Source organism: Oncorhynchus clarkii, chromosome 7, assembly GCF_045791955.1.
Source record: "Oncorhynchus clarkii lewisi isolate Uvic-CL-2024 chromosome 7, UVic_Ocla_1.0, whole genome shotgun sequence".
NCBI classification, from domain to species: Eukaryota; Metazoa; Chordata; class Actinopteri; order Salmoniformes; family Salmonidae; genus Oncorhynchus; species Oncorhynchus clarkii.
Window position 1 is genome coordinate 50,120,845 of NC_092153.1, and position 25,284 is coordinate 50,146,128.

Sequence of the window (25,284 nt, forward strand, 5' to 3'; positions counted from 1 at the left end):
ATATCACAGTGATACTGATAACCCTATGGGTGATGGCAGGCTAGCTCATCATCTCTATGTAGCCTAGCTAATTCTGTATACATTATACATCCCTTAAAGCAGAGGCATTGGAAAAGTCATGTGGAGATGAACAGCCCAGTGTGCTCTTCCGCAGTACAGCCAGCCTGTCTACTGTACTACACTCTGCCGAGTATGAAAGCACCCAGATGATTTATGGTTAATATGAGCATTGGGCCAGAGAGCTTAAACTCTCTGCTAATCCTACGAGCTATAGACCATTGAGGATCAGAGAGAGGGGGAGAGACAGGAGGGGGGGGGGGGGAGAAAAATAAGGAACTAGAGAGAGAGGGTAGTGAAAGAGAAAGAGAGAAAATAGTGAGAAATAATTTAAAAGAGAGAGAGTAGGGGAGAGGGAAAGGGATCATGAGTGGATAGAGGAAAAGTGAGAGAAGATAAAAAAATGTGTAAGAGAGAGCATGAGAAAGAGAGCGTGAGAGGGGGAGAGAGAATATCTAACAGCATGTTAGAGAGGGAAGGGAGAGGCAAAAGAGAGAGTAATAATATTAGAGGGAGAGTGAGAGAGCACAGAGGGGAGGGAAGGAGAGCGGGAGGGGCGGGACAGTGGAATGCCCAGGGTCATGTGACTGTTTACTCTAGCCTGGGCACAGAAGTTTAAAGGAGTGCTGCACCAGCCCTGCCTCTGACGGGCTTCTACACAGAGACATTTAGGTTTCAGAGACAGGACACACAGAGACACCCGGACAGAGAGAGAGAGAGACAGACACAGAGAGAGGCATGGCACAGAGAGTCAGCCACAGCCTGTTCCCTCCTGGCCAGTCTGGGAGGCCCAGGGACGTGATGGTCAAGTCAGGTAAGACCCATGCAGAGCAAGACTCCACTCTGTCACTATGGCAGAACAGCAGGGCTGACACAGAGGAATCAGCAAAAGCCAGATTTTGCAGGACAGTGTTTTATGTGTTATAGACTTTATTTAGGGGAAAGGGACATTGTGCAAGTACAGAGAAGGTAGTGAGATCTGTACAGCATGTTGATAATACAACATGGTTTCGCAAGGATAGTGGGATGTATTATTGAGGTTAGCTGGTGGGAACTTTGTAGATACTATATTGATGTTGTTGTCGGTTTCTATTTATGAGGGAGAACGTGTTTCAGACAAATCTAAGAGGGTTCATTGGCAGTGCCTGGAACAGACAAACAGAGCGAAATATACTCGAAGTTGTGACACAAAAAGCATTAGATCAGTTTCACAGAAAATCAGTTGTGGACAGTTAGCTGATATCTATGACTGATGCAATGGCACAGCAGCACAGATTGTCATGTTAACCGTTTGGGAACGATGTGCTGAACACACCAAGGTGCCACAAAGCTCTCTGACTTCACATGGCAAGATGATGACAGCATGGCAATTGTAATCACCTAATTTGATTATTTTCTAATCCGTAATCCTTGAATAAAGTGTTTTTTTTTATGTAAAAAATCTACTTTATTTAACAAGGTAGGCCAGTTTGGAACAAGTTATCATTTACAAATGCGACCTGGCCAAGATTAAGCAAACCAGTGCGACAAAAACAACAGCACAGAGTTACACATAAACAAACGTACAGTCGATAAATCTATGTACAGTGTGTGCAAATGTAGACGATTAGGGAGGTAAGGCAATAAATAGGTCATTGAGGCAAAATAATTACAATTTAGCATTAACACTGGAGTGATAGATGTGCAGATGATGATGTGCAAGTAGAGATACTGGGGTGCAACAGAGAAAAAATAAATGAAAATATGGGGATGCGGAAGGTGGGTGGGCTATTTACAGATGGGCTGCGTAAAGATGCAATGATCGGTAAGCTGCTTTGACAGCTGATGCTTAGTTAGTGAGGGAGATATAAGTCTCTAGCTTCAGTGATTTTTGCAATTCGTTCCAGTCATTGGCAACAGAGAACTGGAAGGAAAGGTGGCCAAATAAGGAATTGGCTTTGGGGATGATGTTTATTTCAGATAGATTCATTTAGATAATGTCCAAGCATAATTTTCATGTTTGTACCCTTGAGAGTCTTGGGACATTAACATGTGCTCTGTGCAGAAAAGCCTCACGTCCTCTGTCCGTCAATTGGACAGTGCTGGCCTCCTATGTGCACTTTAAACTGATCAATGGTTGTTCTGTATGAGACTTCCACCTTTCGCAACCTATTTTTCTGTGATTTCACTTGCAGTATCTGGATGTCTTGTTTATTTAAGTAGAATAACACTGGGTTCACCTCTGTGGTATAATGGCAGAGTTGTGATCAAGTCAAATAAACTGTACTGATTGCCGGGCATGTTATCAGAGGGTGTGTGACCGACTGCCCTGCATGAGTATGGCAACAGTAACATACTCTACTTAAACATACACACCATGTACCTTATTCAAGCAGAATGTGTCTACCGTTCTATCTGTATCACTAATTTATCTAGTGACCCTGAGTGAATAATTTGCTTAATTCAACTCTACAGTCACAATTCTAAGTAGCATACTATATGATTCTGATGGCCTGTCTGGTTAGGCATAACATCCGTCATCCTTGGCTGCTGCTGATACGAGGTTAGACCCCTGCCTTTTTTAATGATAATGACTTCATGGAGCCTCGGTCTGAATTTCATGGTGTGTCGTCAATCTGTATTCACAGTGTATTCTGGGAAAACAACTCTCCCACCCTGCCCCGTGGGAGCCTGCGTTGCCATGACGACAACCAGTGTTCTGTTTGTATACAATCTGAGAACTCTTTCGTCTGATTTTTCCTCCCAAGGTGCGAAGCGTCAGAACTAATAAATTCCCTACCCAAGCCATTTGCATGCACTTCCTAGAATACCAGGGAAGTAAATCTCACTGAAAAACATTAGAATGTGCCTTGGTTGAAAGTCATAAGGAAATAATTGATTGGCAGGCCAAGCTATTTCACCTTAATTTCCCAAAGTAACGTATAATCAAACAATGTGTAGCCTGCTTTCACTACAATAACCACTTACTCAGGATAACATAACTTAATAGCGGCAAAAAAAAAGCATTTAAAAGAACAAACAGTGACTCAAACTACATTGCCATAAAATGGTTTGCTGTAGAATGTGGGAGGATGGGGACTGAAAGGGCTCATGTTTCTCTAGCCACTGTAGCCTGAGCCTGCTCTCCTGTGCCACAGAGACCAAGAGGAAAATAGTATTTCCCATGCTCTTCGAGGGTTTTCAGAGAACCCTCTAAACACATTGTCCCAATGCAACTGGATGATGGACTCAGGGCACAGAGGTACAATTAACCAGGGTGCATTGAGATGACATCTAGCTTGGTCTAAATGTCAAATCAATACGACCACAGTCAGGATTATATGACTGAAGAACTACTGAATTCACCCACGTGTCCGTCTCCCACGTGACACTCTGCATCTCGCTCTTGATCTTTTGAGAGTCTTGTCTATTTTACACACACACACACACACACACACAATACATACACAGTACACCCATAGAGAGCACATTCCTCTCACTGTATGAGTGGTTGTGTAGAGATGTGTAGAGATCCAGCAGAGAATTGGAGTACAGTAAGCTTCTTTAGAAATCGCTACTGCTTTAGAAACAGCCAGAGGTGGGACCAAGTCATTATTACTCGAGTCAGAAGCAAGTCTTAAGTCACAAGGTCTGAGTCTCAAGTTGAGTCCCAGGTGGTGAAGGTAGGAAACAACACCTCCACTTTGCTGAATCTCAACACAGGGGCCCCACAAGGGTGCGTGCTCAGCCCCCTCCTGTACTCCCTGTTCACCCATGACTGCGTGGCCATGCATGCCTCCAACTCAATCATCAAGTTTGCAGACAACACATTGTCGGTGATCAGGCCTACCACTGTTGTGTCATTGGCAAACTTAATGATGGTGTCGGAGTTGTGTTTGGCCATGCAGTCATGGGTGAACAGGGAGTACACGAGGTGACTGATCACGCACCCCTGAGGGGCCCCCGTGTTGAGGATCAGCATGGCAGATGTGTTGTTACCTACCCTTACCACCTGGCGGTGGCACGTCAGGAAGTCCAGGATCCAGTTGTAGAGGGAGGTGTTTAGTCCCGGGGTCCTTAGCTTAGATATGAGCTTTGAGGGAACAATGGTGTTGAACGCTGAGCTGTAGACAATGAAGAGCATTATCACATAGGTGTTCCTTTTGTCCAGGTGGGAAAGGTTCATGTGGAGTGCAATAGAGATTGCGTCATCTGTGGATCTGTTTGGGTTGTATGCAAATTGGAGTGGGTCTAGGGTTTGGGGATAATGGTGTTAATGCGAGCCATGACCAGCCTTTCAAAGCACTTCATGACTACATAAATTAGTGCTACGGGTCGATAGTCATTTAGGCAGGCTACCTTGGTGTCCTTTGGCACAGGGACTATGGTGGTCTGCTTGAAACATGTTGGTATTAAAGACTCATTCAGGGACAGGTTGAAAATGTCAGTGAAGACACTTGCCAGTTGGTCAGCACATGCTCAGAGTACACGTCCTGGTAATCTACCTAGCACTGTGGCCTTGTGAATGTTGACCTGTTTAAAGGTCTTACTCACATTGGGTACAGAGAGCATAATCACACAGTCGTCTGGAACAGCTGGTGCTCTCATGCATGTTTCAGCGTTGCATGACTCGAAGCACACATAAAAGTCCTTTAGCTTGTCTGGTAGGCTCGTGCCACTAGGCTGCTCACTGTGCATCCCTTTGTAGTCCGTAATAGTTTGCAAGCCCTGCCACATCCGATGAGCGTCGGAGCCGGTGTAGTAGGATTCAATCTTAGTCCTGTATTGACGTTTTGCCTGTTTGATGGTTCGTTGGAGGGATTCCTTATAAGCGTCCAGGTTAGAGTCTCGCACCTTGAAAGCGGCAACTCTACCCTTTAGCTCAGTGTGGATGTTGCTTGTTATCCATGGCTTCTGGTTGGGGTATGTACGTATGGTCACTGTGGGGACGGCGTCATCAATGATTTATTGATGAAGCCTGTGACTGATGTGGTGTACTCCTAAATGTCATCGGAAAAATCTGTGCTTGCAAAACAGTCCTGTAGCTTAGCATCTGCGTCATCTGACCACTTACGTATTGAGCGAGTCACTGGTACTTCCTGCTTTAGTGTTTGCTAGTAAGCATTAATCAGGAGGATAGAGTGATGGTAAAAAATAATTGGCAAATGGAGGGCAAGGGAGAGCTTTGTACGTGTCTCTGTGTGTGGAGTTAAGGTGTTCTAGAGTTTCTTTTCCTCTGGGTGCACAAAAATATAGATGAAAACAATCTTGGTAAATAGTGTGGTCTACAGCTTATCATGAGATACTCATGTGAGCAAAACCTCAAGACTTCATTAATATTAGATATTGTGCACCAGCTGTTATTGACAAATAGACACAGACGCCACCCTTCGGAGGCAGCTGTTCTATCTTGCCAATACATGGAAAATCCTACCACACTGTCGTCGTTCAGCGACGACTCTGTGAAACATAAGATATTACCGTTTTTAATGTCCTGTTGGTAGGATAGTCTTGATCGGAGCTCATCCAGTTTATTATCCAATGATTGCACGTTGGCTGATAGAACTGATGGTAGAGGCGGGTTACACACTCGCCGTCGGATTCTTACAAGGCCTCCCGACCTACGACCCCTATATCTCTGTCTCTTCTTCATGGGGATTTGGGTCTTGTCCGGTGTCTGAAGTAAATCCTTTGCGTCTGACTCATTAAAGAAAGAATCTTCGTGCCAGTATGAGGTGAGTAATAAGATATCCAGAATCTCTTTTTGGTCATACGAGACGGTGGCAGAAACATTATGTACAAAATGAGTTACGAATAACGCAAAGAGACACAAACAATAGCACAATTGGTTAGGAGCCCATAAAACGGCAGCCATCTCCTCTGGCGCCATTATATCAATTACAACCAATAAACTGGTTCTACAATATAAAAGGTAATTTACAGATCCTTTGTTACATTGGTACGTTCATCTTAATGAGACTTAATGATTATTAATGATACTTCATACGTACATGGAACAATAATTTTCTCTTAGTCAACATTCTGACTGCAAAGCGTGGAGTGCAGGCCATGTAGCCTATTTCTATACCCACTGAGGTGCACGCGCTCCTATTACGCACAAACATGAATGACAAGCGACATAGGACACAGACACACTGAACGCCGATATTACCCGGAAAATATGAACAAAGGAAACCATACATAAATAAACATAACTTCTACATGAGTCTTGTGAACGTTCATGTGCACAATAAACGTTGCGCCCACTCAGTGGGTAAGAAATGGTTGGCTAAATTCAAATGTATTGTTGGTCTATCAAACATGAAACATAAATGTCTACGTGTTGCAATGCAAGGCACGGGGATGGAGTGTTGAAACGCTATAAATTATTGTAGTATTAGAAGAAATATAGATTTATCACATAAGGCCGATGCAAACGTGTGAAAGCAAGAACACACATTTCAACAAGAGAAAAATAGCACTCCCCATTGGCGGGAGTTTGGAGTGCGCAAGTGAAGAGCCATGCCTATGATGCGTCTTCGCCACAGTAATAATTCATTTTAAACAAATTCCAAATGCAAGCTTCATAAGTACAAAAAAAATGATAATACCAGTAGGCCTATATTAGTAATTGTTGCCACATTGCTGATGAGGTTGCAAACTAAACAGTTAATATTCTTGAATACCAAACCATTTTTGGAGCTGCAAATGTATTTATTACAGGACTAGCCAATCTGTTGCAGGTTTTTTTGCAAGGGCGATGCTGCGGCTACTGTCTCTGGCTGCATGCAGAGTAATCCAACTAGACTCTGTGCCACAAAATGAGTGACAAAACATTACAAAACCTGGCCAGATAAGTTCAAGTCATCAGTCTCAAGTCAATGTCGAGTCTTGAGGCTCCGAGTCCAAGTAAAGTCTCATGTTATTTTATTTTCATCAAATTTGTGACTTGTGGACTGGAGTCCACAACTCTGGAAACCGCTCCCTCCATTTACCACCAAGGCTCACTATAGAAGGCATCTGTGATTACAGCGAGTTTGCATTGCTGGACCAGCACTCATAAAAAACAATGACTCTGGTTTTCTCTTTCTGTATGCCTCTCTTTTTATTAATTTCCATGTATACCTCCCTCCTTTCCTGTGTTGCTCACTTACATTCTATTAATTTGTTTATCCCATCTCTCTCCCTACTGTACTTCCCTCTCACTCAGCTCTTTTTGTACTGCTCTCTTTCTTTTGATTACTATATCTCTCATCTTCTACTTATCTCTATTGCTTTCACTCTTTCTATTACTTTCTATCTTTCCCTCTCGGTGAATTGCATTTTACTTGTGGTCTCCCTCTCATCTCTGTAGACTGACAGGCCCACACTGTTCAGGGACTAATAATGCCCTTATAATCCTCAGACAAACAGGACCGCCTAGGTCATATACTTCTGCTGTTGTTCCTTACAAGTTACTGCAGATTACTGCACTGTACACATGTAACGGTTGTCTTCGTCGTCTGACAACGAGTATGAAATATAAGACCAACGTGCAGCGTCGTATCTGTTCATGATGTTTATTACTGAACACTGAAATACAAAATAACAATGTGAAAAAAACTAAACAGCTCTGTCAGGTGCAAAACACACTAAACAGAAAATAATCACCCACAAAACACAGGTGGGAAAAGGCTACCTAAGTAATGATTCTCAATCAGAGACAACGAACGACACCTGCCTCTGATTGAGAACCATACTAGGCCAAACACGTAGAAAATATAACAGAAAAAAGAACATAGACAACCCACCCCAACTCACGCCCTGACCAACCTAACACAAAGACATAAAAAATAAACTTAAGGTCAGAACGTGACAACACAGCTAAAATGCAAGACTGGCACTGTACTTGTCAACCTGCTGTTAGCGGCATTCTGTCCAAATGAGAATGAGGCAGATGACCAAAATAGCCTTAACTAGCATTTCAAACAATGGCCTGAATTCAATCACCTGTATTTCCACAGCAACCCAAGAGACACATTTATTTCTCAATCTAAAATTAGTTGATGTATGTCTTACTGTTTTCAATGCTCAACATCATCTCCTGTTGCTCCCAGTCCATCAACATCCTGTCACTAGCCCTGATTGGGGAATACTGAGACAAGACAACCACATTTAATTTTCTGAAATGTTAAGTAGCAGAGATGGTGTCTACTTGCACTTGTGAAATAGAGTCGTTGTTCTGAGCGAGCCTACTTGCGTATGACACCTGATCTCTCTCCAGAAACAGTCTGGCACGGATCAGGTGCCTCTTAATTTGTCTGTTCTGATAGAGAAAAGAAATATGTGTAGAAAACAAAGGGCTGGGACATTAGGTACAGACAGTATGAACCCATGTCTTTGCTTCACGTACACTATAGACAGTACCAGTCAAAAGTTGGGACACTTCTCATTCAAGGGTTTTTCTTTATTTTTACTATTTTCTACATTGTAGAATAATAGTGAAGACATCAAAACTATGAAATAACACATATGGAATCATGTAGTAACCAAAAAAGTGTTAAACACATCAAAATATATTTATATATTTGAGCTTGTTCAAGGTAGCCACCCTTTGCCTTGATGATAGCTTTGCACACTTGGCATTCTCTCAACCACCTTCATGAGGTTGTCACCTAGAATGCATTTCAATTAACAGGTGTGCCTTCTTCAAAGTCAATTCGTGGAATTACTTTCCTTCTTAATGCGTTTCAGCCAATCAGTTGTGTTGTGACAAGGTATGTGTGGTATACAGAATATACCCCTATTTGGTAAAATACCAAGTCCATATTATGCCAAGAACAGCTCAAATAAGCAAAGAAAAACGACAGTCTATCATTACTTTAAGACATGAAGGTCAGTCAATTCGGAAAATGTCAAGAACTTTGAAAGTTTCTACAAGTGCAGTTTCAAAAACCATCAAGAGTTATGATGAAATTGGCTCTCATGAGGACCGCCACAGGAAAGGAAGACCCAGAGTTACCTCTGCTGCAGAGGATAAGTTCATTCGAGTTAACTGCACCTCAGATTGAAGTCCAAATAAATGCTTCACAGAGTTCAAGTAACAGACAACATCAACTGTTCAGAGGAGACTGCGTGAATCATGCCTTCAGGGCTCAATTGCTGAAAAGAAACCACTACTAAAAGACACTAATAATAATAAGAGGCTTGCTTGGGCCAAGAAACATGGACTTTAGACCAGTGTAAATCTGTCCTTTGGTCTGATCAGTCCAAATTTTAGATTTTTGGTTCCAACCTTGTGTCTTTTTGGTTCCAACAAGCGTGTCTTTGTGAGACGTAGAGTAGGTGAACAGATGATCTCCAAATGTGTGGTTCCCACCGTGAAGCATGGAGGAAGAGGTGTGATTGTATGGGGGTGCTTTGCTGGTGACACTGTCTGTGATTTATTTAGAATTCAAGAGACACTTAACCAGAATGGCTACCACAGCATCGATACGCCATCCTATCTGGTTTGCTCTTAGTGGAACTATCATTTGTTTTTCAACATGACAATGACCCAACACACTTCCAGGCTGTGTAAGGGCTATTTGACCAAGAAGGAGAGTAATGGAGTGCTGCAGGGGCAGTATTGAAAGGATGAAAGGTGCCCATATCAAATGGCCTGCTCCTCAGTCATAGTTAATCATATTTGCATATTATTATTAGTATTGGATAGAAAACACTCTGAAGTTTCTAAAACTGTTTGAATTATGTCTGTGGGTATAACAGAACTCATATAGCAGAAAAAAACCTGAGAAATTCTACTTCCTTTTTTTTCAGGAGGTGGCAGATTTTCAACCAAGGTCTCATTGAAATTACAGCGAGATATGGATGAGTTTTCATTTCCTACGCCTTCCACTAGATGTCAGCAGTCAATAGAACTTTGTCTGATGACTCTAATGTGAAGGGGGGTTGATTGACATAGGAAATAGTCACCACAGCCATGAGTGGACCATGCTTTCTCCAGGCGCGTTCACAGGGGAAGGACTTGCATTCCACCGCTCATCTGAAGTAATTATAATTCTCCGGTTGGAACGTTATTCAAAATATATGTAAACAACATTATGAAGATTGATTCAGTACATTGTTTGACATGTTTCTACTGACTGTTACGGAACTTTTTGACATTTTGTCACGTTATAGTGGACGCGCTTTGTGACTTTGGAATTGTTTACCAAACGCGCTAACCAAAGTAGCTAATTGGAAATAAATAACGGACATTTTCGAACAAATCAAGCATTTATTGTGGACCTGGGATTTCTAGGACGACAATCTGATGAAGTTCATCAAAGGTAAGGAAACATTTATCGTGTATTTTCTGGTTTCTGTTGACTCCAACATGGAGGCTAATTTGGCTACTGTTCTGAGCACTGTCTCAGATTATTGCATGGGTTGCTTTTTCCGTAAACTCTTTTTGAAATCTGACACAGCGGTTGCATTAAGGAGAGGTATATCTATAATTCCATGTGGATAACTTGTATTACCATCTACATTTATGATGAGTATTTCTGTTGAAACGATGTGGCTATGCAGAATCACTTGAATCCTACAGATGAAGAACCATGTATGTGACATTTAAAAAAAAAAAGAGATATACATGAAAAATCATTATTGGACACCATTTTTCTATAGTGAACCGGTTTCACAAGCTTTCCACGCGCTAATTAACAATAATTTTAAATTTAAAGATAGGCTCTCGTGGAATAACCGTTTATGTGCACCACTCAGAATGGACGGACAAGCGCACAACCTTTCTGTTGCTGATGAAAATCGCAGAAATGTGGGAAAGAAACTTAAAACAAAACTGAAAGAATGGAAAGACAGGCAAAGGAAGATCTTACGGGATGCGGGAAAACCCTATACAAATCGTAAGGGTCAAGAAAAAACTGTGAAAAGCTGCCCAAAAGAGGTATGTGGAAGAACCGTATATCAAACAATCAAGCTAGCTAGCTATAGAGTACAGTAACTAACATGTATGTTCTGGGTTGTCTAATTTGTAACAATAGAGAAAACATATTAGCTAAAGTTCGTTGGCTACTAACTCATACATTATCGTTACAAATGTTATTGCTAGATTATAGAAGAAACATAGCTAGCTACTTTTTCTCCGTACACCGGATGATTCGACATGGCTACAGTAGCTAGCTAGTTACACTGTATCCTGCAGGGAAGAGCGTGTTCCACGACGTGCAGAAAGGATTGTGGAAAGTTGACTGATGAACGCAAGCTGCATCTGTTCAACAGTTTCTACACTGTCCCATACGAGAAACAACAAGCGTTGATTCTCTCCGGTCCCTAGACCATTGAGAGAATACAAGTTTAACAACACCTTGTTGTCTCCTTACAGGCCACATCGGATACATGCTACAGTGAAAGAGGGCATCAAGGAGCACATTCTATCTTTCCCAAGAACCCAGAACCACTACTCACGGATGAAGGGGGATGTACACAGAGAATACCTCAGCCCTGATCTGAATTTGTTGCGAATGTACCGACTCTACAAAGAGAATAATACCACATCATCTGCAAAATTCTGGGTTTATAGGGACATTTTCAAACAGCAGAGTCTCAATTTCGGCCAACCCAGGAGTGACACCTGTGGCAAATGTGACGCATTCTTCACTAAGATGTCAGCAGCAACATCTGAAGAGGAGAAGAGGAAGATTGCAGTTGAAAGTGAGTTACACCATCGAAAAGCCGAAAAGGCCTACACACAGCTTCAAAGTGACACTGAGTGGGCTAAAGCCAATGCTGACTGTCATGTCATTTCTGTGGATCTACAGGGGGTGATGTGCACCCCTAATCTGACCCACTCCAATGTCTACTACCAGCGGCAGCTGTCAAATTTTAACTTTTGCATCCAGGAACTTGGAAAAGAAGATCCTGCATACATGTGTGTTTGGCATGAGGGGATTGCACACTGAGGGTCCATTGAGGTGGCAAGCTGCATAATGAAGTGGGTGAAGACAAAATTCACGCCACTCACCAAACCAGAGGTGCGCAAGTTGATCATATTCAGTGACAGATGCTGTGGGCAGAATAACAACTGGCGGATGCTCAATCTGATGTCGATGCTCGTCTCTATGGGTTACTTTACCCAAGTTGAGCAAAAGTTCATGGTCTCTGGTCATTCTTTTCTTCCTTGTGATCGATCTTTTGCCACCATCGAGAAGAGGCGCAAGGTGTCAGTCCTTCATACACCTGATGATGTTTCAAAGATGATACTTGAAGCACAACCAGCAAAGCCATTCAAGGTGATGAGGATGCAATGTGAAGACTTCAGGCACCTCCCAGATTCTGTCCTCAAGCGACCAGCTGGACTACAGATCACCTCAGTGAGGTGGTTAAAAGTCACAGGTATTGCACAGAGAATAGTTTACTAACATCCCATCAACATGCAACATGTTGTTCTAACAATAAAATATCCTAATGCTTGACTGTGAAAGTTGTTTATTGATGTCAGGAACTTAAAATGTTTCTGTTCTAATTTCAGTTGAGGATCCTTGGAATCTGTACGCCAAACAGAGCCACAGTCTATTTGAGGGATGGAAGTCGTGGCTGATCTCCAAACCAAAACAAGGAGCTACACCTCGACCTCCCTATTTTGCAAGCCACTACCCTAGAGCATATGAGAGTCCTCTGCCCATCAAAAAAAACAAGTACCAAGATCTGATGACCATGCTCAACTACTTGCCAGCTGCTGCACGCTCTTTTTATGAATCACTGCAGAGTGAATAATTTGTTGTTAAACCAAGCTACATAATTAAATATTTTTTCTGTGAGTTTATGATCCCCTGAACCTGTATACTGTAGTATGTTGAATCTGTATACATTTCAGAAGACATGTCACCCCTATTGTAGGAAATTAAATGTATCGTAGGTGTTTTCTATGTGAATCAATTTGTGTATGATTTGAACCAGCACAATATATTGAATTAATTTAATTTTAAGATGTTGTATTTAGTGTAGAAAATGTTATGTACAATGTGTTCTGTGTATAATTATTTTGTGTGATCATTTGAACCTTTTTTAATCTGAATGAATGAAAAACAAATAAGTCATCACATACAGTATGTGAGTATTCATTTGATCTTGATTCCCTTTTTTTATTCATTACAATATACACTGTCTCTCTGTCACCACATTTAGCATGAACTCTAAGCAGTTAATACTTATTTACTGCTGTCACCTCAGTGCAGAAGGACATTTCTTGCCTTTAGCATGGGTTTAACGCAATTCACAACTTAATTGCTGATCATAGTGTTAAACACAAAGAGAATGGTTTTCTGAACGTTTTGTAATATTGACCTTAGGGACCTGCATATTGGTACATCACATTGATCCATATTTGATATTTACAAGTTGTGCTTGTTTTGATTTAATTCATTTAATTGTATTCTATTTTTGTAGTTATTCTATGGTATGTTCACATTGAGGGCTTCATTTTAAATGAGACTAAGATTTCATGACTCAACTTTTAAGAAAAGTCATCATTGCTAAATTTGATAGACCACCTTTAAATGAACCTCCATACAAATGAATTAACTGCATATTGCATTAAAGTTATTTACATGAAGGGCATATGTACTCGAAAGTACTTAAAACATCATATCAGGTGTTAAAAAAGGACATCTTACAAGAGTCATGCAAAATGTCACATATACTGTTCTTCCACAAACTGAAATCATCACTGGAGATATACTGTTCTTCCACATTCTTAAAATTAAAAAGGCAATAAAAAAATTCTTTCTCAACCATAAAACACCTAATGTGGTACACACAATTAATAATATAAAAATAACTGATTATCTTAAAATGGAAAATGGTTCTTCGTCTGTAGGGTTCACTTGATGTTTTTGGAACTAGTGAATCTAACGCGCAAATGTAAACTCAGATGTTTTGATATAAATATGAACTTTATCCAACGCATGCATGTATTGTGTAGCATGAAGTCCTCTGAGTGTCATCTGATGAAGATAAATCAAGGTTAGTGATTCATTTAATCTTTATTTATGCTTTTTGTGAATGCTATATTTTGCTGGAAAATGGCTGTGCTTATTGTGGTTGGGTGGAGATCTAACATAATCGTTTGTATTGCTTTCACTGAAAAGCCTATTTGAAATCAGACACTTGGGTTGGATTAACAGCGAGAATAGCTTTAAAATGATATGAGACACGCATGTTTTAGGAATTGTAATTATGAGATTTCTGTGGTTTGAATTTGGCGCCCTCTATTTTCACTGGTAGTTGTCATATCGATCCCGATATCGGGATTGCAGCCATAACATGTTAAGGTCTGGGGAGTTTCCAAGCCATGGACCCAAAATAGCGATGTTTTTTTCCCCGAGCCACTTAGTTATCACTTTTGCCTTACGGCAAGGTGCTCCGTCATGCTGGAAAAGGCATTGTTCATCACCAAACTGTTCCTGGATGGTTGGGAGAAGTTGCTCTCGGAGGATGTGTTGGTACCATTCTTTATTCATGGCTGTGTTCTTAGGCAAAATTGTGAGTGAGCCCACTGCCTTGACTGAGAAGCAACCCCACACATGAATGGTCTCAGGATGCCTTACTGTTGGCATGACACAGGACTGATGGTAGCGCTCACCTTGTCTTCACCGGACAAGCTTTTTCCTGATGCCCCAAACAATCGGAAAGGGGATTCATAAGAGAAAATGACTTTACCCCAGTCCTCAGCAGTCCAATCCCTGTACCTTTTGCAGAATATCAGTCTGTCCCTGATGTTTTTCCTGGAGAGAAGTGGCTTATTTACTGCCCTTCTTGACACCAGGCCATCCTCCAAAGGTCTTTGCCTCACTGGGCATGCAGATGCACTCACACCTGCCTGCTGCCATTCCTGAGCAAGCTCTGTACTGGTGAAGCCCCGATCCCGCAGCTGAATCAACTTTAGGAGACGGTCCTGGCGCTTGCTGGACTTTCTTGGGCGCCCTGAAGCCTTCTTCACAACAATTGAACCGCTCTCCTTGAAGTTCTTGATGATCCGATAAATGGTTGATTTAGGTGCAATCTTACTGGCAGCAATATCTTTGTTTGTGAAGCCCTTTTTGCGAAAAGCAATGATGATGGCACGTGTTTCCTTGCAGGCAACCATGGTTGACAGAGGAAGAACAATGATTCCAAGTACCACCCTCCTTTTGAAGCTTCCAGTTATTTGAACTCAATCAACATGACAGAGTGATCTCCAGCCTTGTCCTCGTCAACACTCACACCTGTGTTAACGAGAGAATCACTGACATGATGTCAGCAGGTCCTTTTGTGGCAGGGCTGAATTGCAGTGGAAATGTTTTTGGGGGATTCAGTTCATTTGCAAGGCAAATAGGGACTTTGAAATTAATTGCAATTCATCTGATCACTCTTCATAACATTCTGGAGAATATACAAATTGCCACCATACAAACTAAGGCAGCAGACTTTGTGAAAATTAATATTTGTGTCATTCTCAAAACTTTTGGCCGCGACTGTTTGTTTAACAGTTAGCGAAGAGGGTGTAAACTAACGTTTCAGCATCTCAATGCACAGCTCCAAAAAGCCCAAACAGAGCCAAGTGCCTTGCAACCTGCCGTTGCTCAGCTGTTGCTAATGTGTGCCAATCAGCAGGACTATTTTCCCATCTCCTGTTCTGTGGATGCAGCGGCTATTGCCTCTTTATGGGAATGTGGAACCTATGGCCACCTTCTTGTTTCCCTCGCTCAAGCCTCAATTGCTAGTATGTGATTACCCTGTTTCCCTTCGCAATCACTAACACTGGTATCTTTCTCTGTTCATTCATCCTGTCCCTACCTCTCTTCTACTCTCTGTCCTACAGCATCGGCCTATGCGAACCTGCAGTGGGAGCAGCAGCCCAGGCAGGATGGGAGCCACCCACCTCAGGACTACCCTCACAGGGACCAGCCCCCAGTGGCTGACTACACCCCCCAGCCCAATTACATGGAGGGAGATCATGATCTCATCAAGCCCAAAAAGCTCCTTAATCCAGTGAAAGCCTCCAAAAGCCACCAGGACCTCCAACGAGAGCTGCTAATGAGCCATAAAAGGTACAACTCCCACCCAACAGAGTCCCATACAAAATCTTGTATGAGACAGCTGATTGAGGTTATTATCCAGCAATCTAGCTATCAGTGTTTTCCAGCTCTTCTGTGTGTACATCTGTGTGTACACACAGGTCAACCTGACAAGGCATTCAGCATTCTAAGCCAAGCCCTCTGTAATGTTTTGCATCCCTAATACTCATTTTGTATGAGATGGATTTTCCTACAGTAATGCCCCATTACAGATCCATGTGATGACATTAAAGGCACATACACATATCAAGGCATTACAAAAATAAAGAGATCCAGGATTACTCATAATCACTATATGTACCTAAACATGTACGGATTTACATAAAAGGAGAAGTACATTCTAAAACATAGACATCATTAGTCACGAAAGGTCAGATGACAACTGATCGTAATACTACAATGGTGTAATCCCACTTCTCAATTAGATAAGCCAAAGGTACTTTATTGTAACAACATAACAAACAGAAAGGATTGGATTTAAAAAGGGTCATAATGATTGAAACAAAGTGTTACAGCATAGGCAACATTCCCATTTCCCCTCTCTCTTTCTCTCCTGACTAGAACCCCATAAACTGCCCCTCCAAAATGATTTCTGAAAGGGGTCTTGGAGATCCACTCACAACATATGCTAGTAACTACACTTAAAAGTTCCCAAAATATTTAGTTCCCAGGAGGCAGGATATTTTCAACATGCCAGGTTGGGTACACTCTTGTAAAAAAATGGTTCCAAAAGGGTTATTCAGAAAAACCTTTTTGTTTCAAGGTAGAACCCGTTTTGCTACCTATAACCAAAAATGGTTCTCCTATGGGGACAGTTGAATAACCCTTTAAGGTTCTAGATAGTACCTTTTTTCTAAAATAGTTTGGGGGAGATGGGTGTTAATCTCCCCCACCCATTATTTAAAGGGTCTCAAATAGGAATTCTAAATGACTACAGAGAATCAGCTGTGTTTGGATCTTGGGATGAAAAAAATTAAACAATATTTGCTTGAAAACAAAAAAAGCGACAATAGTTCTGTTTGTTCATCTTGAGATGCCGTAGCCAGTATACACTTCCTCAAAATATTCAGAATTAATAAAAAAATAACGAAAGAAATCTGTCAATAATTTAGACGTTATTACAGAGGAGATCATAGTTGCGCAATTTTACATTAAGATTAAATTTACATTAAGTTTGTTGCAGTAAATCTCGAGTGAAATTTGCATAAAATGAGTCGTCTATCATTGTATGAATCCCTAATGTTGACCAATGACCGACGAAGGGGCAAGGAAAATTTTTGTGTGCACGAACAGCACAAAAAAACCTTGCCGAAGACCAAAACGAACAAAAACTTCTTAAAATGTTGTCATAATATGCACGAACTTGCCTTAAATTAAGGCATATAAAATAGCAACTAACCAAACAGAGCAGTGTTTTCTCTCTACTGAAACCTGTCGTCTGTCTCTCTCTTTCTCTCAACATTCAGATCTCTTTAATTAGCAGGCCAATTAGAAGCCAGTTGTTGCTAGGTGACAACCCCTCAAGATACTGTCCCAATCACTGAGTTGTTGGGAACTGGGCAAATCCCCATGGCTCAAGCACTCCAACCATCCTTTAGGGGACAGTGGGAACTCAAACCTTTAACTTATTATGGCTACAGGGGCAGTATTGTGTAGCTTGGATGAAAGATGTCCAGAGGTACCCAGAGTAAACGACCTGCTCCTCAGTCCGAGTTGCTAATATATGCATATTATTATTAGTATTGGATAGAAAACACTCTGAAGTTTCTCAAACTTTCTCAAACTGTTTGAATGATGTCTGTGAGTATAACAGAACTCATATTGCAGCCAAAAACCTGAGAAGAAATCCAAACAGGAAGTGGGAAATCTGAGGTCGGTCGATTTTCAATCCAGCCGCTGTTGAATACACAGTGGGATATTGGTTATGTTGCACTTCCCAAGGCTTCCACTAGATGTCAACCGTCTTTAGAAACTTGAATGAGGCTTCTACTGTGATGTGGAGCCGGATGGGAGCTGTTTGAGTCAGTGGTCTGGCAGAGAGCCAGGTCCTGGTCACACGCATTTCACATGATAGCAGGTGATAGCGACCTGCATTCCATTGCATTTCTACAGACAATGGGATTCTCCAGTTGGAACATTATTGAAGATTTATGATAACAACATCCTAAAGATTGATTCTATACTAAGTTTGACAATTTTCTTCGACCTGTAATATAACTTTTTGAAGCTTTCGTCCGACGTTCGGCTGGACCTGCATGAGCGTTTGGATTTGTGTACTAAACACGCTAACAAAAGTAGCTACTTGGACATAAATAATGGGCATTATCGAACAAAGCAAACATTTATTGTGGAACTAGGATTCCTGGGAGTGCATTCTGATGAAGACCATCAAACGTAAGGGAATATTTCTAATGTTATTTCTGATTTCTGTTGACTCCAACATGGCGGATCATTTTTGTTTCTGAGCGCCGTCTCAGATTATTGCATGGTTTGCTTTTTCCGTAAAGTTTTTTTGAAATCTGACACAGCGGTTGCATTGAGAGGTATATCTATATTTCCATGTCTAACAATTGTATTTATCGACATTTATAATGAGTATTTCTGTAAAATGATGTGGCTCTCTGCAATATCACCGGATGTTTTTGAAACTAGTGAACGTAATGCACCAATGTATACTGAGATTTGTTTTATATAAATATTAACTTAATCAAACAAAACATACATGTATTGTGTAACATGAAGTCCTATGAGTGTCATCTGATGAAGATCATCAAAGGTTATTGATGAATTTTATCTCTATTTGTGCTTTTTGTGACTCCTCTCTTTGGCTGGAAAAATGGCTGAATTTTTCTGTGAGTTTGTGGTGCTTTCGCTGTAAAGCCTTTTTGAAATCGGACACTGTGATTACCTATAAAACGGTATAAGATACATGAATGTTTGAGGAATTTTAGTTATGAAATTTCTGTTGTTTTGAATTTGGCGCCCTGCACTTTCACTGACTGTTGTCATATCAATCCCGTTAACGGGATTGATGCCCTAAGAAGTTTTTAAGAGAGCGTGCAAGAGGGCCTTTTATGCCCCTCCAGCCCTGCTGTTTTCTAGTGTTCCTCTTGTTTGTTTCATTATGCAGTTGGATTTGTATTTATAGTCATGGTATTCAGTGATCATAAACATGAATCCAAACCTTTTCCAACATGCAAGAAGAATACAATGATATAATATAATTATACAAATATAATATATAATGGCCCGGAAACCCCATTCCCAGGAAGATAGAATGCAGTACATAACAGTAAAATACCTCCCCTATCTGCTCTTCTCTTTCTGTAATCAATCTACAGTGTGTTAATTAATTTTCATGGTGTATCTGAACTTGATTACACTGTAGTTAGTCCGTTAATCAATCAGGTGCTAAATAGGTTATAATAACAACATCATCATACAGGAGAGCCAGACCAATTGTTTATAGCCCACTAGTCTAGTAATACGTAATTCACTCTAAAATAAATCTGTTAAAGACAGGACATGCATGTCTCACCTGCAGCCTCTATTCTAGTAATATGACCATTATTAAATATGTCCACCGTCCAGTGTTGATATGACAGAGAGAGGAAAAACCAGTACACTAATCATGGAGTGTTCTTAGAGTGAGAAATTGGAAGAATATAAAAACATAGAAATGAATTGATAAATGTAGCAGGAATTTCCGGTCTAACATCCAGTATTCCATATATGTGCTTGGGGCTATGTAAGGTTATCTTTCACTGAGCCTGCTTTGGTGCTTCTGTCAATGTTCATCTAGAACAAACAGACACCACATCGAGGGACCCATTTGGCCGTGATCAGCAGATTATTATATTTCCCTTGAGATGCACACACATGCATTAGCGTCTGCTTTTCTACAGGCAGGCAGGCAGATACTCAGAGGTAAGCTGGCATGGCACCATACTTTCAATTAAGCATTTATCTGCAGGGCTTGGGTTGGCACTGCTACTGGTGCTAAGAGGGGTATGGCTGTGAGAGTCAAAGCCCAGAAGAGGCAATCTGTGTTGGGCACCATGACAGAGAGAGCCCTAACAACGCTGGGAGATAAGCCACACCACAGAGGTGGGGGTGCAGGAATTAGGTCATCAAACTGAACAGTCTCTCTTTCTAACTGATTGGTCTCCACTCTCTTTTCTCTGATTGCTTTTTCTCTCCTCTTCTCATTCGCTCTTGCTGTAGATAAGGCTTTTTATATCATTGAGTGGCATTGATGGCTGGGAGATCTGAGGGGGCGGATAGAAGAGAAAAGAGGCACTAAAAAGCATTGACAACAACACACAGAGAGAAAAAACATGTTTGGGTTCAAATGTCACTCCAGTTCACAATGCTGCGTAGCTAGGAAGGAAACAGGAGCCTATCTATGGATTTCTAAGCAGTGAGGAGGTATAGAGGAGTCAGTGGTCCCAGGGTCATGAGTATAGACAACAGAAACCAGAAAGTAATATAGTGGGCTCAGATATCAGCCCTTTTAATGTGCTATTCTTGTCCTGTGGTTGGCCAGCGAACTATACCTTCTCTAGATTTCTTGGAGAAAATAGATTGTAGTCAATACTGGTAGTGTGTTCATTTCATAAACAGGCTGCTGCTATACACGGCAGTCTAGTAGTGTGTGCATGAGAGTGTGCGTGTGCGTGTGTGCGTTTAGACACTACTGCACTGTTGGAGCTAGCATTTCGCTACGCCCGCAATAACATCTGCTAAATATGTGTATGTGACCAATAAAATGTGATTTGATTTTTATTTGTTTTGTGTGCAGAGAAGCGGGTGAATGCTGATGAACACAGAATCACTCTATTTTAATCACCTCCATGTTTGTTTGTGTACACCTCTCCGACTTATTCGATGAGCACAGACAAAATTAATGAAAACACTAATCACACCTCCCATAGCAGCCCTCCCTCTATCTGCCACGTAATACAAACCTGTGACTGCACCTCCCTAAGGAAGAAGAAGGCACTACATTGATTTAATTAGCCGTCTCACAGAGGAGAGCTGAGAGGAGGATTGCCAAGAGTCCCACTGTTTTGATTTACATTTGGTTGAGTTGTCAACTAACATGAGTTAAAAGTGAAACCAACCAAAATGTCACCATGTCATTGGATTTAGGTTGAAAGTTAAATCCACCTAAAAGTTGGATTTAGGTGGATTTTTGCAAATCCAATACGTTTTTCACATTGATTTAACGTAATCACGTCTTTTGGGGTGAAATGACGTGGAAACAACATGGATTCAACCAGTTTTTGCCCAGTGGAGAGTTCAACACCTATCTTATTCTGAGTGTAATAGCTTGTCACTCTGAAGTTGCCTTGCCTTGCGAAAGTATTCGGCCCCCTTGAACTTTGCGACCTTTTGCCACATTTCAGGCTTCAAACATAAAGATATAAAACTGTATTTTTTTGTGAAGAATCAACAACAAGTGGGACACAATCATGAAGTGGAACGACATTTATTGGATATTTCTAACTTTTTTTAACAAATCAAAAACTGAAAAATTGGGCGTGCAAAATTATTCAGCCCCCTTAAGTTAATACTTTGTAGCGCCACCTTTAGCTGCGATTACAGCTGTAAATCGCTTGGGGTATGTCTCTATCAGTTTTGCACATCGAGAGACTGAATTTTTTTCCCATTCCTCCTTGCAAAACAGCTCGAGCTCAGTGAGGTTTGATGGAGAGCATTTGTGAACAGCAGTTTTCAGTTCTTTCCACAGATTCTCGATTGGATTCAGGTCTGGACTTTGACTTGGCCATTCTAACACCTGGATATGTTTATTTTTGAACCATTCCATTGTAGATTTTGCTTTATGTTTTGGATCATTGTCTTGTTGGAAGACAAATCTCTGTCCCAGTCTCAGGTCTTTTGCAGACTCCATCAGGTTTTCTTCCAGAATGGTCCTGTATTTGGCTCCATCCATCTTCCCATCAATTTTAACCATCTTCCCTGTCCCTGCTGAAGAAAAGCAGGCCCAAACAATGATGCTGCCACCACCATGTTTGACAGTGGGGATGGTGTGTTCAGGGTGATGAGCTGTGTTGCTTTTACGCCAAACATAACGTGTTGCATTGTTGCCAAAAAGTTCAATTTTGGTTTCATCTGACCAGAGCACCTTCTTCCACATGTTTGGTGTGTCTCCCAGGTGGCTTGTGGCAAACTTTAAACAACACTTTTTATGGATATCTTTAAGAAATGGCTTTCTTCTTGCCACTCTTCCATAAAGGCCAGATTTGTGCAATATACGACTGATTGTTGTCCTATGGACAGTCTCCCACCTCAGCTGTAGATCTCTGCAGTTCATCCAGAGTGATCATGGGCCTCTTGGCTGCATCTCTGATCAGTCTTCTCCTTGTATGAGCTGAAAGTTTAGAGGGACGGCCAGGTCTTGGTAGATTTGCAGTGGTCTGATACTCCTTCCATTTCAATATTATCGCTTGCACAGTGCTCCTTGGGATGTTTAAAGCTTGGGAAATCTTTTTGTATCCAAATCCGGCTTTAAACTTCTTCACAACAGTATCTTTGTGACCTGCCTGGTGTGTTCCTTGTTCTTCATGATGCTCTCTGCGCTTTTAACGGACCTCTGAGACTATCACAGTGCAGGTGCATTTATACGGAGACTTGATTACACACAGGTGGATTGTATTTATCATCATTAGTCATTTAGGTCAACATTGGATCATTCAGAGATCCTCACTGAGCTTCTGGAGAGAGTTTGCTGCACTGAAAGTAAAGGGGCTGAATAATTTTGCACGCCCAATTTTTCAGTTTTTGATTTGTTAAAAAAGTTTGAAATATCCAATAAATGTCGTTCCACTTCATAATTGTGTCCCACTTGTTGTTGATTCTTCACAAAAAAATACAGCTTTATATCTTTATGTTTGAAGCCTGAAATGTGGCAAAAGGTCGCAAAGTTCAAGGGGGCCGAATACTTTCGCAAGGCACTGTAGCTGATGTGAGATATTGAGGGTAGATATTGAATGTATTCTTTATCAGTTTTAGAGGCCACGTGCAGTGATTAAGTAAATTCAAAGCATATTAACAATTGAGAAGGATGTTTTTTTGCCATCCTGATATAACAAAGGTCCCACAAAGACTCCTGTTGGCTTTTTCTATCTAATTTGAAAAGAGACTGCCAATCTAAATGGATTGGCATCACCATAGAGATTCAGAGACACACACAAAAACACAGCTCGTGGATCACCAGTCCCTAGCCCGCTCATGTCAGGACTACAGGAGCCTTTATCAGCAGGAAATTTTTCTTTAGGCTACTTCTACGCAATTGTTGTTTACTAAACTGCAACTTAATCCTTTCATGTTTGGTTGTATCAATGGGTGAGGACAGGATATCAGATGACAGAGCAAAATCAGAATTTAGCATTTGGCATGATAAGAGTGACCTCTGCTGGAGACAAGATGAAAACATTGAAGTTAAATTCAAAAACATGTGACCTTAGTAAATACCTTCTGTCCCGCCCGGCTCATAGGGGCGGTGTTGTTGGTGTGGAATCTAAGCCGGAGCTGCAGCGAGTGTTAGAGGCCAGGAAGAGGGAAAAAGTGATAAAGCAGAGGAAGGAAGAAGATGAGGCCAGAAAGAAGATCTCTCCTCTGGAACAAGAGCTCCTCAAGAGGAAGGATAAGCTAGAAGTGGTAGGAATCATCAATCGGTCAATACAATTATATTGCTATAGAACATTTTACAAAGGCATCAGTCACAAATTGATTGAATAAACTCCCTTTTGTTTCTGATACAGTTGGAGAAGGAGCAGGAAAAACAAGAGGAGACAGTGAAAGCCCCAGAGTTTGTCAAGGTCAAGGAGAACTTGAGACGTACGTCCTTTCACATTGATGGAGAGAAAGAGGTGTAGAGAACAAACGGTCCAGGTATACAATTTAGTTAGAATCTGCTGGAGTTTGCACACGTGTGTATTATACGTGTGAATGGACAAAGAACTGCTGTGATGTGCTCCTCTGACTGCACAACTCAGACAACGGCAAGGAACTTCTACCTGTTACAAGGACTGGTCGACAAGCCATGACACAATGCCTTCACTATCCTACTCAGAGCAGAGACACAGAGAGAGACAGAGAAGGAAGGTTGACTCTGCATTGGGCTACTGTTACAGTCAGTAACATAGGCCAAACTATAGCTGTGACATCTCAATCCAGAGTAACATGGCTTGAGTGTGAGGGTCAAAGAGGGGAGCAGCTATTCACTTGTGGACATAGTGTTCCGTATTGCAACGACTCTAGAAATAAAGCCAAAGTGGGTGTTCTTCTACAGTGTCACAGCAGTGGTTACTTTTCATTTTAAGCTGTGTATATCCAAGAGTCATTCTCTAGGATACAGTATAAAAAGCACACTGTACCTGCACATACAATCAATACAGAGTGTTAACAGGAAACAATCCAATTAACTTAATGGCACATTCAAAATCTTCTCATGCAATTTAAGGTCATGCATCTCAATATGAATTCTCTCACAGAGAAAGTTCCTATCCCTAACAGTGCCTTCCTAGTTGCATGTCATCATAATCCAAAAGTTCAAAACAAGAAAAGCTATCATTATGAAACTGTATACTATCAATAATTTAATGTCACCTGGGCATCATGTAGAGTACTGTATGTAGGTGAATGTGAGTGTTGGTGTGATTTTGAAGAGACACAAGAGGCACAGATATTTATATTACCTCCAACCCCATCTCACCTTTTTTCCCGTAACATTTACATGTTTTGGAAAGTGATATTTATGTTTTGTGCTAAAGGTGTGAGACAAGGTAGATATTCTCACATTTGTAATTCTATCACAGCTCTTTTTAAATAGTATTATGTAGTGATACACAATTAAATGCAATCAGTTGAATCATTTTATTTAAAAACGGCACTTTAGAAAATGAAATTGTGTATCTGAATATGTATTTTAGTGATCAATGATGAATTAGTCATGTTTTAAATAATGTCTTCGTAAAATCCAATGATTACGTTTGAATTTGTTTTCATCCTGATTGCGTATATTTGTATTTCTGTGTTTTTTTTTACACCACATATTGTTCTCTGCCTTTACTGACTCCGGAACCACTTACAATGTTTAATGGTATAAAACTGTACATGATATAAA

General features: G+C 41.0%; 1 protein-coding gene and 1 long non-coding RNA gene across 3 annotated transcripts; both read left to right on the forward strand.

Annotated features, from left to right (window-relative positions):
* The first annotated feature begins 650 nt into the window (after positions 1-650).
* Positions 651-25,284, forward strand: LOC139413420 (protein FAM107B-like). Of its 2 annotated transcripts, XM_071160780.1 has the most exons (5): positions 698-871; positions 9,835-10,346; positions 15,878-16,106; positions 23,654-23,816; positions 23,921-25,284. In XM_071160780.1, exons 2-5 carry the CDS (start codon positions 10,331-10,333, stop codon positions 24,032-24,034), a joined length of 522 nt encoding a protein of 173 aa, XP_071016881.1. In that variant the 5' UTR covers positions 698-871; positions 9,835-10,330; the 3' UTR covers positions 24,035-25,284. The 2 variants fall into 2 exon arrangements, with proteins under 2 accessions (XP_071016880.1, XP_071016881.1); XM_071160779.1 differs by lacking the exon at positions 9,835-10,346 and having other exon boundaries at positions 651-871.
* Positions 11,919-13,118, forward strand: LOC139413421 (uncharacterized). Its single transcript, XR_011634796.1, has 2 exons — positions 11,919-12,411; positions 12,548-13,118. It is a non-coding gene; the product is annotated as an uncharacterized lncRNA (long non-coding RNA).